Genomic DNA, 14,258 nt, shown 5'->3' with positions numbered 1-14,258 from the left:
GTGCATCAGCTTCGACGATGGCTGATCTACGGTGACGCAGCGCATATATAGGTGCTGACTGAGACAGTGTGTGAGCCCGCTCGCATGCGTCTGCCCCCATGTCCGCCCGCCTGGGCACTTGCAAGGCGTTGGCATCGAAAGTGGCTGGGTATGCCGTAGGCTATGGTGTGTATCTGGAGGGAACTATTGACGTTGTCGTGCGTTGACGATATTCGTCAGGGATTTTGCTCACTTTATGCATCGTCGCTCTTTCCATGTTTGCGTGAGTAGTACCTCCAGCGCTGGGAGTTACAGGCAGTATTAATGAACAGACAGACGTCGCACGTCGACAGGATGCTTTCTCCCCATAGCCACCGCCGCCATATTTCTCTCGTCGACGATCTGGCTTGCTCTTAACTTTCGGGTTGCTGTCCTCACATGCCTGGGGGAGACGCCGAGCATTATGTCGCGAGTCGCGAGGCTCAACATTGCCTATGTCGTATTCTTCCGAATAACCGTACGTTGCAACGTCGCAGGTCCTGTCGGTCGGTCAGGCGCATATTGACTCAGAGAATCACCCTGTAGTACGTGCTTTCTGACGCCGTCGTGGTGTGGCGCGCATGGGTCCTGTGGCCGGGGAGCAGGATGATAAAGGCAATTCTCTCGCTGTCTATGCTGGGGACCATAGGTGAGTACATCTCTTCCATGTCATGAGACAGGCGGTAGCTCACGCCGCTCCAGCGGGTAGTATTGCTGAAGCTGTCCTGATCAGCATCAGCTCGAAAGAGACCGTTACCACAGTGACGCCGCCAGGATCAGTCCTCTGGCCGCGCTTTCTGCTCTCCACGCTGCCTATCATCATAACGAACATCATCGCTACTGGCATAACCGCGGCCAAAGTCTGGTACGTTGGTATCGCGGGTGCCAGAGACACTAGCTGACGTAGAGTTGCAGGGACTACCGGACCAATGTCAAGTCTTCTTTGCCACAGAAGAGCGCGCCTGTCCGGGTGATGAAGATCCTATTGCTGTCCGTTGAATCGGGACTTCTGTATGCTACTTTCTGGGTAAGAACGCGTCCTGGCTATAACCTTCAGCTTGCTACAGCTTACAAATAGATCACCACCTTTCTTGTTGGAGTTGCCGACTTACCAGCTGCATATGGATTGACTAATCCATATGCCCCTGGCGCGGTCATGTCCAACATCTTACCTTCTATCGCGGTACGCACTCACCTTCCATATTATTCCCCGCGCGACTGACTTCTCAATCAGGCTATATATCCCCTCATCATCGTCATATCCTCGACCGCTCAAGCCTGCCCCTCGCATACCATCGGTACCTTGCTGCTTTCCCGTCTTCGCTTTACGAGGCGACGACGGCCCATGCGTATAAACTCAAATGTTCTGAACATCACTTCCGACCCGGATGATAGCTACGACGAGGTCGTGTCCTCGTTGGTCGCGCGTCCGGGGCCAGATAGATATCGCGCTACCATCTCCGACCACACTGAGCAACGCTAACTTATATACTGTATGTATCATATCGAGCAATTGTTATCGGGTCTCTTGCGTTCGTTGTTGAGGCTTGACGCGATGAAGATGTGTGCGGGACACAGCCGGTCAGAATGAAACTTCTAGATTTCTATTCGCGACTTTCGAGGGTGTACATCTACTTGCCAACGTTGGTGAAGCGCAAGTACGGCTTCACCTCCTTGACCTCGCCGAACTTCTTCTGCGCGTCCGCCGTGCTGACGCTCGGAGGAACAATCACATCGTCGCCCGCGTTCCAGTCAATGGGCGTCACGACGCCGTTCTTGTCGCCCGTCTGCAGCGAGTCGATGACGCGCAGGACCTCCGCGGTGTTGCGCCCCGTCGACGCAGGGTAGATCATCATCAGCCGAATCTTCTTCGCCGGGTCGATGACGAAGACGGAGCGGATGGTGAACGGGAGGCCCTTCTTCTCGATGTCGCGCAGGTCGTCCTCGGTGACCATGTCGTAGAGGAAGGCGACCTTGCGGTCCGCGTCGGCGATGATGGGGAAGGTGACGTTCGTGTTCGCGACCTCGTTGATGTCCTTGATCCACTCGTCGTGCGAGCTAAGGTCGTCCGCGGACTGTGAGCGCGTCTAATTAGTGACGATTCACGCTGGAGGGGCAGGGTAGACGCACCAGACCGAGCATCTTGACCCCACGCTTGTCGAACTCGGGCTTCAGCTTCGCGAACGCGCCGAGCTCGGTCGTGCACACGGGCGTGAAGTCCGCGGGGTGCGAGAAGAGGATCGCCCAGCTGTTCCCGAGCCACTGGTGGAAGTCGATGTCCCCCTGGTTCGTCTTCGCCTGGAAGTTGGGGGCTGCGTCGGGGTCAGACACGACGTTCACTTCAGCATAGCATGTCGCGTACCGATGGACCCAAGGCGCAGGCGTGGCTGCTCAGCAGGCACCTGGAGGAAGCGCCTGAAGACGGGCGCCGCAGACCGCTGCGGGGCCATCCCGGGGCGCGCAGCAGCCCGGAGAGAGGTGAAGGTACGGCGGGACATGTAGGAGTTCATCGTCGACGTTCTGCTCAAGACGGTCCGGCGGCAGGCAGCGGCGAGCTCAACAATCGGCAACGTCACATATCTCCTGATAGCGCCTATTTTGTGACTCGTCACGGTTGAACTTCGTCGACCTTCGCATACGTCTGTCCATACGTAGAGTATATCTTAGAGAGAAACAGAGGCCTTACATTGTTGGAGAAACTACTTTTAATCTATCACTACATCTCGTCTGCTTCCAGCGCCGCAGCGCGCGCCTTCGCCTCTGCCTCGTTACGCTCGATCCCCTTGCGAACCTCCTTGTCCCAGTCCGTCCACAGCCAGACCGTGAGATACTCTCCGATCCCGACGATGAAGAGAGCGACGACCTGACCAACCCAGAGACCCTGTAGGCCAAGGGAAGTCTTGAAAGCCAGGCTGACGCCCATAGGGAGAGCGAGGACGTAGTACGCGACAAGGTTGAAGACGGCGCCCAGGTGCTGACGACCTGGATGGAGTTTAGAAAGATGAAGTTTCATTGTGTGCGCCAACTGACCTTGACCACGAAGCACGCCTCCGCAGGAGCCAGCGAGACCGTCGGCGACCTGAAAGGAGGCAACGAGCGGCATAACCTTGCTCACGAGCTTCACGACAGCCTCATCGTCGCTGAAGAGGTAACCGAAGACCTGAGACGCGTTAGGTCTGTCTTTTTGGCTCAAGGCTAAGGTACTCACATCCTTCGCTGCTATCATAGTGACCATGACCACAACGCCGACCATCACGCTCAGAAGCGCTGATGCATGGGCGGCGTGCTTCGCACCAGACGCAGACCGGGCACCAATGAGATTGCCCACGCGTGCGGAAGCGGCGACACCAATTCCGAAGGGAAGGGTGTTCAAGACTTGGGAAGCCCTCAGCAAGACGCTCGCAGGTAGACGTAACCTGCACATACCTTGATCAGTGGTCATGATGACCGACTGCGCGGCGAGCGGAATTTCTCCCAGTCGACCGGCAGCGAGCGCGACAATCTCAAAGGCGGCCCACTCCGTGCCAACCATGAGGATGCCAGGCAGAGCCAGCCGGAGGAAGATGGCGCAGCTACGCGCTTCAAAGAAGAGGGAGGGCTGAAGTCCGCCCCAGGTGCCGTTCTTGTCGTGGGTAGGCGAGAAATACGTGAAAATGCATAGGAGGAGGAAGCAGAGCCAGTAAGTCGCGCAGAGGGCGACCGCCGAGCCGAGGAGCCCGAGTGAGGTGTAGTGGACGAAGGCAATGTTCAGGGCGATGTTCACCGGGCACATGATAACGAGCACAATAGTAGACAACGACATAATACCTAGAGAATCGTTAGTGAAAATGTGAGCCAGTGCCGCTTTCTAAGGGACGCTTACCTTGGCACTGCAGGTACTTCTTCAAAGACTCGAAAGCGATATACCCCGGCCCGCCAACGATGAGGACACGCAGGAAGCGCTGTGTATCCCTACAGATCGCGACCGGTTGACCGAGAGAAAGTAAGACTGGCTCTATCCAGAACCAAAGTACCGCTACGGGTACGAAAAGCAGCCAGAGAAGCACAACACAGCGCTGGAGGTGCACGGAAAGGTCCGTGCGGCGCGCCCCGCCCGTGAAGGCTTGCGAACCGAGCGTATCGAGCGCAGTCGTGCCGCCCAGAGCAACGCACCAGCCTAGAAGGTCGAAGAGGCGCTGCGTGGGATCAGATGCTCCTCGGGACGAGGGGAAGACACTCGCCGGTAACGAAAGCCAACATGAGGCTGAACGCCGCCGCGGAGAGCTCCTCGGGGCCCAGGCGGCCGACTATGAGTACCGAGATGGTCTGAAGGGAGTTTTGGAGTACGTAGGAGAGGATAACTGCATAGATTGTGAGAAAGCGTTTAAGAAGGTGAGGGTAGGAAGCAAGCACTCACCGGGAATCGAATCGCGGACTAACGACAGGAACAACGTGACGCGGGAGGGGGCGTCGGCAATCGCCGAGTCAAACTCGTCCCCAACGTCCACGTCGTCCGAGATGGTCGACACCGTCTCCGTCGGTCCATCGTTAGCTGTACCGTACGCCCTCCGGAGTGCTGCTTCAGCGAGAAGCGGTTGACGAGACTCCGACATATTCTGCGCTTTTTTGTTTGAACTTTGTGCGATTCGAGTGCGGCGAGCTCGTTGGGTGAGTGATAGAGCGCGGCCGAGCGAAGGACTAAGCGTATCCCCCCTACTTATGGCCTCTCCGAGTGAGTTATCGCTCCAGACGATGCCCTTATCTGCGATTGCTCGCCGGCCACCCTCGGACAGGCTTCGAGTCCGCCTCGAGTCAGGCCACGCCGTCTTCCATCTCAAGGAAAAACCCTTCCTTCGTTATCTCGGCCGAAAATTCTGAATACCGTCTGCGCTTGAGCGGAGCTGTCTTGGACGGCTGACAGCATTTCGGCGTCATTTTTGCCTTATCGCCTCTGTCCGCGATGGGCGACGGCGACGGCGAAGAGGAGGTGTGGAGGTATAAAAGCCTCAGTCCCCCGATTTTGAAGTTCACAACGTCGGCATTCATACGCAGTCATCATGAAGCTCCTCCTCGTCCTCGTCTCTGCTGCTATCTCGTCGCATGTCGCGTTCGCGCATGAGGGCGCCTCGCACGACCAGGTCCCCTTCGACTACAACCTCTTCCCTTACCAGATGCCCGCGTACCGCGCGGCGAATGGTGAAGGTGCGTTTCCCCTTGTATATTCTCGTTGCGATTTCATTCTGACCCTTACACAGTTACCGCCGACTCCATGTACGCGCGCCGCCCCTTCAGTACATCTGTCCATCCTACTGATCGGTTTGACAGCTTTTCCGGTATCACTACCTTCGCCCGCCTACCTTGGGTGCAATGCCTCGGGAAGGATGCTCACGAGAAGTTCGACATCGCCTTCTTGGGTGCGCCCTTTGTACGTCAACTTAATCTGCCGCCTTAGTTTGCCTTGCTAAGATCCTGCTCCAGGACACCGGCACCTCATACCGTCCGGGCGCGCGCTTTGGACCTTGTATGTCGAGCCTCGGATCCTTCGCGTTAGTCGAATTTACCTGACTCTCAACATAGCGGGCATTCGTGCGGGTTCGCGTCGCCTCAATTTGTACGGAGGTTCGTACCCGTTTCTCTAGCCTGCCTCATTGCTGGCGGCTGACCTTCGCTTCGTATAGGCTACAACGTCCCCATGGAGGTCAACCCCTTCACGAGCCTGCGCATGGTTGACTGCGGCGACATCCCAGTGACGTGAGCACCCTCATTGGCCTCCGATCAGTTGAATGGCTGACCGACGATGTCAACAGGCCGTACGATAACACATACGCGATCAAGCAGATCGAAGAAGGCCACAAGGCCATCCTCAAGCGCGAGGCCTTCTCTCCTCTGGGCAATGACTCGGTGACGGGCATGGCGCTCGAGCCCTTTTCCCGCGATGGGAAATCGCACCCTCGCATCATCACAGTGAGTGAATAGGCTATCCTAGCCTCGCATCTTTGCTGACCCTTCCTCCAGTTGGGTGGCGACCACACCATCGTCCTGCCGCTCCTGCGCTCGATTAACTCCGTCTACGGCGCTATCAGCGTCGTTCACTTCGACTCACATCTTGGTGAGTCCGCTCTTCCGTGTTTCATCTTTGGCCCTTTCACTGACGCTCCGCAGATACGTGCGTTTTGTGGCAATTTCACCCGAAATCCCTTTCTGATTCCGAACAGTTGGAAGCCGCAGGTCTTCGGCGGTGCACCGTCCGAAGTAGCTGCTATCAACCACGGCACATATTTCTGGCACGCCGCGCAGGAGGGTCTTATCAAGAACGGCACGTCAATTGCAAGTATCTTTTTCCGCTCCCCCTTCCCTTCGCCTGGGCGTACGACACCCGTCCCCCCTTCCTTTCATACCGACCATCCACCAGCGCGACCTCTGTGATCCTAGTTGATGATATTTGCAGCACGGCGCCATCCGCACGACCCTCTCCGGCCTCGAGGACTACGAAGTCGACGACGCTGTCGGCTTCCACCGCATCGAGGCTCGCGAGATCGATACCCTCGGCGCGTATTGTCTTTTGCCTTCTGCTGACCCCCGATCCGATGACTTCCTGCAGGCATCGACGGCATCGTGAAGAAAATCCGTGACACCGTCGGCGACAACCCCGTCTACCTGTCCATCGACATTGACTCCATTGACCCGGCTTTCGCGCCTGGTACCGGCACGCCTGAGACTGGCGGCTGGTCGACGCGCGAGCTGCGCACTATCATCCGTGGTCTTGACGGTCTGAAGATCGTCTCTGCCGATGTCGTTGAGGTCGCGCCTGCGTACGACACGAATGCCGAACTCACGACTATGGCAGCGGCTGACGTGAGCCTACCCATGCTCTCCCGTCGTACTCTTGCTGAATATGTTATTCAGGTTCTCTACGAGGTCGTCAGCGCGATGGCCAAGACCCCGCTGGGTAAGTAAACGATGTGGTGCTGAGACGTGAGAGCCATCGAATGTGTGTACAATTTTATCTTTTCTTTTCTGTGTATGGTCCACATGCGTAGTACGAGTACTGTAGTGTACTTCGAATGCAAATGTTCTCGTCTTGCCTGCCTTCTACACACATGCTCATGAGGGAACTTCGAAGCACGACCTGCATTGTCGGTGAGATGTTGAACTTATCCACCGGCAACTGCCGATGCGTGTGACCGTGCCCAGCAGTGACGGCGTCTATCAACTACAGCTTGCCTCGAACCGCTCTCGGATTTCCAAGTCTGCGTGGTTGCCAGCTTTGGCACTCATCACTCATTCTCTCTCAAAGTGCCTGTCGCTCGACCTTCCCCAGTGCTACTCTTGTAAGGGGTTGACTCGTGAGACTCGCCTTTACCCAGCGCTTAACACTCAGTCGATCAGGTGCGCGTCTTGGACTCGTCCTCGACCACCAGTCCCAACCGATTATCAGCTCGCTTTCCTTGGCAACTATGCCTACCCAGCGATCTTATACTGCTGTAAGTATCTGCTGTAGCTACGCCGGGCCTTGTCTGATTGCAGACGCGCAGGGAAGCGACTCTATCGAGACCGCTTGCTCGCAGCTCGATCGATTCATCGAAGGTTTGCTTGAGCAGGTAACTGATCTCGTCGACACCATCACACGAGAGCAGCAGGACACGTTTGCGAGCGTGACGGCGTTGACTCTGCGCCAGCATACCCACGCCTCCAAGCATGCCATTAAGCGGCTTTCATCCCGTATCCCGTTCATCCGCCGCGCGCAGGAGAACAAGACATTGCTCAGCCCCGTCCAATGGCTGCCGTCAGAGCTTCTGTCATATATTTTTGTTCTCGCCGTTCCCGACCTGTGGCTCAGGGCTCCTAGTGGAGGAATGGCGCTTCCATTCGCCTTGGTGTGCTCCAGGTGGCGCGCGATAGCACTTTCTACGCCTCAGCTCTGGAGTCACATCGCCATCTCGTCTCGGCAGCCTTGGGACGAAGAACGTCGCACTACTATACGATCGCGACAGGATAGCGACACTCTGATGAGCATCGCGAATGCGTACATTGCTCGGTCCGCAGGTGCACCTCTTACGGTCGTCTACGCTACGCACTGGGTGGATCTTTGTTACCAACGTAGAGTCATTGACCATCAGCAACGCCTCAATGTCTGCAAACGCTTACTTCAAGAATCGGCTAGATGGAAGGCGGTGAAATTGGAGTGCTCGATGGAATGCTTTGATTGCTGGACCAGGGTGCCATTCCCTGGCCTGGAGTCTCTGAATTTCGGAGCAGTCGAGGACTCGGTGGATGGGTACAATCTGATCAGTTTCTTCAGCGATGCACCGCTGCGTCGCCTCACCGTACGAGGAAACATTTTGCCGCCTCAGCGATCCGTGCAATGGCCCACTGCATGGCGGTTATCCCACCTGCATCTTGCTGATGTCTCTACTTGCCACATCGTCGAGGCATTGGCCGCGTTCGCACCTCATCTAGAGGATGTTGAGGTTCGGAATAATGCCTCATCCAGCACCTCACGCACGGCCTGTCCGTTCTCAACTTTGCCCAAGCTCCATACCTTGGAGATATCTGGAAGCGCGATGCCCGCCATACGCTTGCAGGCCCCGGCCCTGAAACGACTGGTTCTGAGCGACGGCATCTGGCCTCTACTAGGTGCAGATGATTTGTATCATCTTGCGGCCTTCCTAGCCCTCGACAGCCATTTCAGTCTCACTCATCTCAAGCTGAGCAATATCACCGGAAATGTAGACAGGCTTGTGTCGCTTTTACCGGCTCTGCCGACGCTCACATGCCTCTGGATCAGCGCTAGGTATACTTGTGCTGACGATCCATATTCTGACCTCATAACTCCCTTGCTCGTGAAGCGCCTGACGCGTGCTCAGAGCTCACCAGCGTCTCTCACACTCCTTCCCCGTCTTAAAGCCCTGGCTTTGTATGCCAGAGGACGCTACTCTCCTGAAATCAACGAGCCTGCCCTGGAAATGCTTTGGTCAAGAGTGAATGTTATGGAATATGACGACTTAGAGCTACAGCCTCTCTTGGCTTTACGGAGCGACATCTCGAGCCTGAAGCAGTGTCAGGCCTCCGGTATTTTCGAGTACGGAGGCGAATAATTCGCTGGTGATATCTCGAAGTCTGGCTATATCGTTACAGATTTATGTACTGTTTTCAGGTTCCTTCAGTATAGATAGGTAGGCAGCACCGAGGCTGATGGCTGAGTCCTGAAGTCAACGGAGCATCGGATTTGAGTCCAGTACATTTCCATCGAGCACAACATACCAGTGCTCTGTAATACTAGCTGACTCCTGCCTCAGTCTGTCTTCACAGAGTTCCGAATCGTCACAGGCGTAGGCGCCCGTTTCCAAAACGGGTATGTTCTTTCCACGATACCCTATGACGGATCAAGGACCTTCCGGATTATTCTGTCGCGGTCCTTCCCCGCATACTTAACGCGCTGGTCGCCGGTGTTCTCTCACTTTTCTTCTCCTACCCTCATGTCGCGTGCTCTTGTTGCGAGGAATATCCCGAGACTTACCGCGAGGACGACGCCCGGACGCGTTGCGTCCGCCCTTCCCTCCACCGTCCGCTTGGCCCCGCGGTTTTCAAGAACTGCACCGAACTTCCATGGCTTCCCGGCCATTTCCGTGCGACATTATGCGCAAGGTCCCCCTGGAGGAGGGCAGGGAGGCATGGGAGGCTTCCCGGGCTTCAAGATGGGGCCGCAGCAGAAGGGGGAGGCGCTGAAGGAATACGTGCGTGAAATAGATTGCACTGACGTGAATGGGCGCTAACGGAAGTTCAGAGCGTGGACCTCACACAAATGGCGAAGGATGGAAAGCTGGACCCTACTATTGGACGTGACGAAGGTGCGTTCTGCTCGCTGCTCGGCGCGTATATATACTGACTTGCTTGCAGAAATTCGGCGAACCATCCAAAGTGCGTTTCTGTCTTCTAGAAGTTGGTCACCATGAACTCAAATTAATCCCCCAGTTCTATCTCGGAGAACGAAGTCTAATCCAGTGGTGCGTAGCATACCGCATCCTCGTGAACCTAAGCTCAACCGCCCTTCAGCTCATCGGACCTCCTGGTGTGGGCAAGACAGCCATCCTGGAGGGCCTCGCAAGCCGCATCGTCGCAAAGGAGGTCCCCGAGTCGCTGCAGGGCAAGCGCGTCCTGTCCATCGACCTCTCGGCCATCATGGCTGGTTCCGGCATCCGCGGCCAGTTTGAAGAGAAGTTCAAGGCTTTGATCAAGGACATTGAGGACGAGGTGCGTGGCGTATATGCATACGAACCAACCCTCTGACTGACGAGGAACTAGGCGCGCAATGTCATCTGCTTTATTGACGAAGTGCACACACTCTTTCAACTGGGCAAGGCGGAAGGCAGCATCGACGCAGGCCAGATGATCAAGCCTGCACTTGCGCGCGGACTGCAGCTCGTCGGCGCGACTACCCGTGCGTACCAATTTGGACATGCCTATTCACAGTACTGACCTCCTTCTAGCCGACGAGTACCGCAAGACCATTGGCAAAGACGCCGCCCTCGAGCGCCGCTTCCAACCCGTTACCATCGACGAGCCCTCCGTCGAGTCTACCATTTCTATCCTGCGCGGCCTCAAGCCCCGCTACGAAGTCCATCACGGAGTCGAGATCTCGGATGCCGCCCTTGTCACCGCCGCCGTCTACTCCGCCCGCTACATTTCCGACCGCTACCTCCCTGACAAAGCCATCGACCTTGTTGACGAGGCCGCAAGCTCGCTGCGCCTTGCGCAGGAGAGCAAGCCCGATGCCCTCGAGGCGCTTGACCGGCAGATCGTCACGCTGCAGATCGAGTTGGAGAGCTTGAAGAACGAGTCGGATGTGTTCAGTGCGGAAAGAAGGCTGAAGGTCGAGGCGGAGCTGAAGGAGAAGAAGGCGGAGGCGGAGCGGTTGACGGATATCTGGCAGCGGGAGCGCGCCAGATTGGAGCGCATCAAGGGCTTGAAGGAGCAGCTTGAAGATGCGAAGTACCAGCTCGAGGTCGCGCAGCGGCAGGGAGAGTTCGAGAAGGTGAGTTAGCGCGTACATTGGAGAGAGCCGCCACTTACCTGGACCAAAGGCATCTCGCCTGCGCTACGTTACCATCCCCGAGTTGGAGAAGCAGCTTCCGAGGGAAGAGGAGGCTGCGAAGTCTTCGGCGACGGAGAGCGAGGAAGGCTTCGAGATGTTGCACGACCGCGTCACCTCCAATGATATCGCTCGTGTCGTCGCGAAGGCCACTGGTATCCCAGTGCAGAATCTCCTCAAGGGCGAGAGGGATAAGCTTGTCCATGTAAGCGCTCAGTCCACGGTAGTAGTGTCGTCGTCGTGCTCACAGTCTCGTAGATGGAGGATGCACTTCGGCAGCGTGTCGTTGGTCAAGACCACGTCGTTCGCGCTATCTCAGACGCTGTGCGCATCAGTCGCGCAGGTCTCGCACCACCGAACCGGCCCGTCGCATCGTTCCTCTTCCTCGGCCCTACCGGTGTTGGCAAGACTGAGCTCTGCAAGGCTCTTGCCGGCTTCCTCTTCAACGACGAGTCCCGCGGCCTGATCAACATCAACATGTCCGAGTACCACGACCGACACACCATCTCTCGCCTCATCGGCGCCGCGCCCGGTTACGTCGGCTTCGAGGAGGGCGGCCAGCTCACCGAAGCCGTCCGCCGCAAGCCCTACGCCGTCGTCCTACTCGACGAGCTTGAGAAGGCGCACAAGGACGTCGCAATGATCCTCCTTCAGATCCTCGACGAGGGCAGCATTACCGACAGCCAGGGCCGCAAGGTCGACTTCAAGAACACCATCATCTGCCTGACGTCGAACCTCGGCAGCGACATCCTCGCGCACAAGACGGCGTCGGACGAGCAGGGTGTGGTCACCGCGGCCGCGCGCGACGAGGTGCTCGAGCGCACAAGCGAGTATTTCCCGCCGGAGCTGCTCAACCGTCTTGACGCGATGCTGGTGTTCAACAAGCTGTCGAGGGAGAGCGTATTGCAGGTTGTCGATCTGCGTTTGAAGGATGTGTCCGAGCGGTTGGCGCATAGGCGCATTCGCATCGACGTCGACCAGGGCGCCCGGGACTGGCTAGCAAGCAAGGGGTACTCGGACGTGTACGGTGCGCGTGCGATTGCGCGTGTCGTGCGCACGGAGGTGCTCTTCCCGCTCGCGCAGAAGCTGCTGCGCGGGACCATTAGGTGAGCAACGGAGATGTTCTTCAAGGCCGCACTGTTGCTGACTACTAATCTCAGGGACGGCGACGAGGTGAAGATTCGGGTGAGCGAAGATGGTGAAACCCTGGACATCCAGGACAACCACGAAGCCGACCCGACTGCGGCTAACAGGAACGCTTCGGAGGAGACGAAGGCAATGAACGAGGCATGATTGTATGCACACTGGTACATACGCTCACCTAGCCCGCCCACTCCTCTATAACATTCGAAATTTCTGGGACTGTATCTCATCGGTACTGTACATTCACTGTATTTTTATATCCCCCTCTACTCAATGGCATGTCTCCCTTCTCGACGACAGAGCATGAGACAGCGCAGATACTTAGGTTCGACGGATTGGCCAAAAAGGTTCCGGACACGTGCTTCGGCTTATACCGAAAGCTCTTATTTGAATTGTGACAATCACGGTCACTCGTTTTGTTCTTACTGTATGTTCGCTCAGGCCCTCATCCGAAATACGACACTTCACCACAATGCCTGATTTCGTTTACTTCGAAAGGAAATGCTCAATTTCCGGAACCAAATCCGGCCTGAGTGTCATTCGCCTCATGGACCCCTCAACTGACTTGGCCGATGCCACTGACGAAGAGGTAGGTGTCGACGCGTTGGCTTTTCCCGTTATTGACAATCCTTCACATAGATGGCTCGGATGGAGTGGGCTTGGGGTATGGAAAGAGGCGGCCTCGACTACTACCTAGCCAGTGCTCCCAATGATATGTATCGTAAGTCTTATTATGACGAACCCAGCGACATCTGCTTATCTCGTTCTAGTTCGAGACGATATTGCGGAGATGTTCCTCAACGGAGATTTCCTTCTTCTCCCCACACACAAGACCTACAAAGACGCTTTGGTGTTCAGAGAAAAGGCAGGCTACTGTGATCGCGGCGAAGACAGCTCGCCACTGCGGCCCATGACCGCGGTCAGTGCGCTCTCCCACGTTACCCATTGATGCTAACGCCTAACACAGCTTGGTCGCGTTTTTCGCTACGTCTTTATCCCAACTACGGACGCTGCCGAAGAACTTGCGCGCCGAATCCCTATGCAAAGTTTAACTGACGAAGACTGGAACGGAGGAATCCACCCACGCACTGGGAGGCCGATGAACCCGCATCTCAGACGGTATCCGGTGGTGGAAAGCCATTGCCATCTTGTCTCGATGTGCTACTTCGCGAGGATAGCATTTGGGCTAGCGATGCTGCACGGCTGGACTGTGGATATTTGGGATTTCACATCCTGCCTAAGCGATCTCGAAGAGAAGTGGGGTATCGGCCGGCGGAGCAGATCTCCTCCTGCTCCCCAATGGTTCGTCGACTCACCCATGCGAGAGGACGACGACGAGAGTCTCCCCGAGTCTCAACAAAGTGGGTACTGGCCGCTCTTGGGCTCTAAGCCCAACTCCTTGCAGCATATTCCTGGTCGCGCATCTTTGCCCAGCATCACCGACTCCGAGAAAAGTAGTCGCGTTCTGGAGTGGCTTAAGGATCTACCGCAGCGCAAGGTGCTACTGCGACACTCTGCTCGGCTCGCGTCGACGCCGACTATCCCTAGCTCTTATGCCTCTCCTGCGCGCAAGATCGAGTCGACGAATGTTTGCAAAGGATTCGTGCCGAGGGAGGAACCGGAGTGGTCGCGGCAGAAGGGTCCTTTGCCGACCCGCCAATTCACGAGCAACGACTGGGCGCTGTTTTGCTTTGGAACGTGGCTGTCGGAGGACGGCGATGGCTATACTTTCTGAGCTATGCATACAATGGCAAAGCTAGCCCGCTCTCATTCTCGTCGCCTCGGATCTCTTCGTGGACATGACGTCCCAAAACTCAGCTTCACGCCCTTACTTGAGTATCGAAAGATGCTGTTGTCTCTCGGTGCAGGCCCTCGCCGCTACCCGATGATTTCTTGGTATTCTCAAGCATGCGAACTACCGGCCTCGGGCGATCTGTTTGGACGGATTTCAGCATACGGAGTTTTTACAGCGCCAGTCCGCATGGCAACTGCGCTCTGAGGGTGCCGGCAATCTGGTTCTCTGCGC

At 56.6% G+C, this 14,258-nt stretch overlaps 7 protein-coding genes across 7 annotated transcripts; 5 read left to right on the top strand and 2 right to left on the bottom strand.

The window, feature by feature from the left end:
* Positions 1 to 58: 58 nt before the first annotated feature.
* On the top strand, positions 59 to 1,554 carry SCHCODRAFT_02620228 (uncharacterized protein). The gene is made up of 8 exons (XM_003033488.3): positions 59 to 165; positions 220 to 262; positions 316 to 496; positions 565 to 667; positions 721 to 883; positions 934 to 1,045; positions 1,097 to 1,201; positions 1,253 to 1,554. Exons 1-8 carry the CDS (start codon positions 99 to 101, stop codon positions 1,499 to 1,501), a joined length of 1,023 nt encoding a protein of 340 aa, XP_003033534.1. The 5' UTR covers positions 59 to 98; the 3' UTR covers positions 1,502 to 1,554.
* Positions 1,555 to 1,585: 31 nt separating this feature from the next.
* SCHCODRAFT_02620225 (thioredoxin-like protein) lies at positions 1,586 to 2,566 on the bottom strand. The gene is made up of 3 exons (XM_003032916.2): positions 2,381 to 2,566; positions 2,149 to 2,330; positions 1,586 to 2,093 (listed from the first exon to the last, which is right to left on the bottom strand). Exons 1-3 carry the CDS (start codon positions 2,514 to 2,516, stop codon positions 1,650 to 1,652), a joined length of 762 nt encoding a protein of 253 aa, XP_003032962.2. The 5' UTR covers positions 2,517 to 2,566; the 3' UTR covers positions 1,586 to 1,649.
* A 52-nt stretch (positions 2,567 to 2,618) lies between these two features.
* SCHCODRAFT_02537163 (MATE efflux family protein) lies at positions 2,619 to 4,774 on the bottom strand. Its single transcript, XM_003032915.2, has 7 exons — positions 4,415 to 4,774; positions 4,233 to 4,358; positions 3,881 to 4,174; positions 3,445 to 3,825; positions 3,227 to 3,393; positions 3,049 to 3,178; positions 2,619 to 3,000 (listed from the first exon to the last, which is right to left on the bottom strand). Exons 1-7 carry the CDS (start codon positions 4,608 to 4,610, stop codon positions 2,735 to 2,737), a joined length of 1,560 nt encoding a protein of 519 aa, XP_003032961.1. The 5' UTR covers positions 4,611 to 4,774; the 3' UTR covers positions 2,619 to 2,734.
* A 199-nt stretch (positions 4,775 to 4,973) lies between these two features.
* SCHCODRAFT_01188538 (Arginase/deacetylase) lies at positions 4,974 to 7,092 on the top strand. Its single transcript, XM_003033487.2, has 12 exons — positions 4,974 to 5,199; positions 5,253 to 5,268; positions 5,323 to 5,422; positions 5,476 to 5,518; positions 5,575 to 5,616; positions 5,676 to 5,748; positions 5,805 to 5,961; positions 6,013 to 6,110; positions 6,213 to 6,324; positions 6,446 to 6,545; positions 6,599 to 6,852; positions 6,904 to 7,092. The coding sequence occupies exons 1-12, from the start codon at positions 5,055 to 5,057 to the stop codon at positions 6,952 to 6,954; spliced, it is 1,191 nt and encodes a 396-aa protein (XP_003033533.1). The 5' UTR covers positions 4,974 to 5,054; the 3' UTR covers positions 6,955 to 7,092.
* A 137-nt stretch (positions 7,093 to 7,229) lies between these two features.
* SCHCODRAFT_02573703 (uncharacterized protein) lies at positions 7,230 to 8,618 on the top strand (the record flags this gene model as incomplete). Its single annotated transcript, XM_050343861.1, has 3 exons — positions 7,230 to 7,328; positions 7,387 to 7,481; positions 7,533 to 8,618. Coding segments are annotated over exons 2-3 (1,113 nt in total), but the record flags the coding sequence as incomplete, so codon positions are not given.
* A 1,053-nt stretch (positions 8,619 to 9,671) lies between these two features.
* SCHCODRAFT_02496330 (P-loop containing nucleoside triphosphate hydrolase protein) lies at positions 9,672 to 12,382 on the top strand (the record flags this gene model as incomplete). Its single annotated transcript, XM_003033486.2, has 10 exons — positions 9,672 to 9,734; positions 9,785 to 9,848; positions 9,898 to 9,918; positions 9,973 to 10,004; positions 10,054 to 10,251; positions 10,303 to 10,438; positions 10,488 to 11,032; positions 11,082 to 11,294; positions 11,348 to 12,195; positions 12,250 to 12,382. 10 exons carry the CDS (start codon positions 9,672 to 9,674, stop codon positions 12,380 to 12,382), a joined length of 2,253 nt encoding a protein of 750 aa, XP_003033532.2.
* Positions 12,383 to 12,704: 322 nt separating this feature from the next.
* Positions 12,705 to 13,967, top strand: SCHCODRAFT_02746994 (uncharacterized protein; the record flags this gene model as incomplete). The annotated part of the gene is made up of 4 exons (XM_003033485.2): positions 12,705 to 12,821; positions 12,872 to 12,953; positions 13,003 to 13,151; positions 13,200 to 13,967. The coding sequence occupies 4 exons, from the start codon at positions 12,705 to 12,707 to the stop codon at positions 13,965 to 13,967; spliced, it is 1,116 nt and encodes a 371-aa protein (XP_003033531.1).
* Positions 13,968 to 14,258: the final 291 nt, after the last annotated feature.

Source organism: Schizophyllum commune, assembly GCF_000143185.2.
Source record: "Schizophyllum commune H4-8 unplaced genomic scaffold SCHCOscaffold_4, whole genome shotgun sequence".
Classification (NCBI taxonomy): Eukaryota; Fungi; Basidiomycota; class Agaricomycetes; order Agaricales; family Schizophyllaceae; genus Schizophyllum; species Schizophyllum commune.
This window is presented reverse-complemented; position numbering and strand designations above follow the sequence as displayed.

Excerpts from the sequence above, each read along its gene's own strand:
- SCHCODRAFT_01188538 (XM_003033487.2), top strand. The coding sequence starts at position 5,055 with ATGAAGCTCCTCCTCGTCCTCGTCTCTGCTGCTATCTCGTCGCATGTC. Across the intron at positions 6,325-6,445 it reads TCAAGAACGGCACGTCAATT|CACGGCGCCATCCGCACGAC; the intron begins GCAAGTATCTTT and ends TGATATTTGCAG. Across the intron at positions 6,853-6,903 it reads CGACTATGGCAGCGGCTGAC|GTTCTCTACGAGGTCGTCAG; the intron begins GTGAGCCTACCC and ends TATGTTATTCAG.
- SCHCODRAFT_02537163 (XM_003032915.2), bottom strand. The coding sequence starts at position 4,610 with ATGTCGGAGTCTCGTCAACCGCTTCTCGCTGAAGCAGCACTCCGGAGG. Across the intron at positions 4,175-4,232 it reads GGCTTTCGTTACCGGCGAGT|GCTGGTGCGTTGCTCTGGGC; the intron begins GTCTTCCCCTCG and ends TCGACCTTCTAG. Across the intron at positions 3,826-3,880 it reads GAAGTACCTGCAGTGCCAAG|GTATTATGTCGTTGTCTACT; the intron begins GTAAGCGTCCCT and ends ACGATTCTCTAG.
- SCHCODRAFT_02620228 (XM_003033488.3), top strand. The coding sequence starts at position 99 with ATGTCCGCCCGCCTGGGCACTTGCAAGGCGTTGGCATCGAAAGTGGCT. Across the intron at positions 497-564 it reads TCGTATTCTTCCGAATAACC|TACGTGCTTTCTGACGCCGT; the intron begins GTACGTTGCAAC and ends ATCACCCTGTAG. Across the intron at positions 1,046-1,096 it reads TTCTGTATGCTACTTTCTGG|ATCACCACCTTTCTTGTTGG; the intron begins GTAAGAACGCGT and ends GCTTACAAATAG.
- SCHCODRAFT_02620225 (XM_003032916.2), bottom strand. The coding sequence starts at position 2,516 with ATGTCCCGCCGTACCTTCACCTCTCTCCGGGCTGCTGCGCGCCCCGGG. Across the intron at positions 2,331-2,380 it reads CCTGCGCCTTGGGTCCATCG|CCCCCAACTTCCAGGCGAAG; the intron begins GTACGCGACATG and ends ACCCCGACGCAG. Across the intron at positions 2,094-2,148 it reads GGGTCAAGATGCTCGGTCTG|TCCGCGGACGACCTTAGCTC; the intron begins GTGCGTCTACCC and ends ACGCGCTCACAG.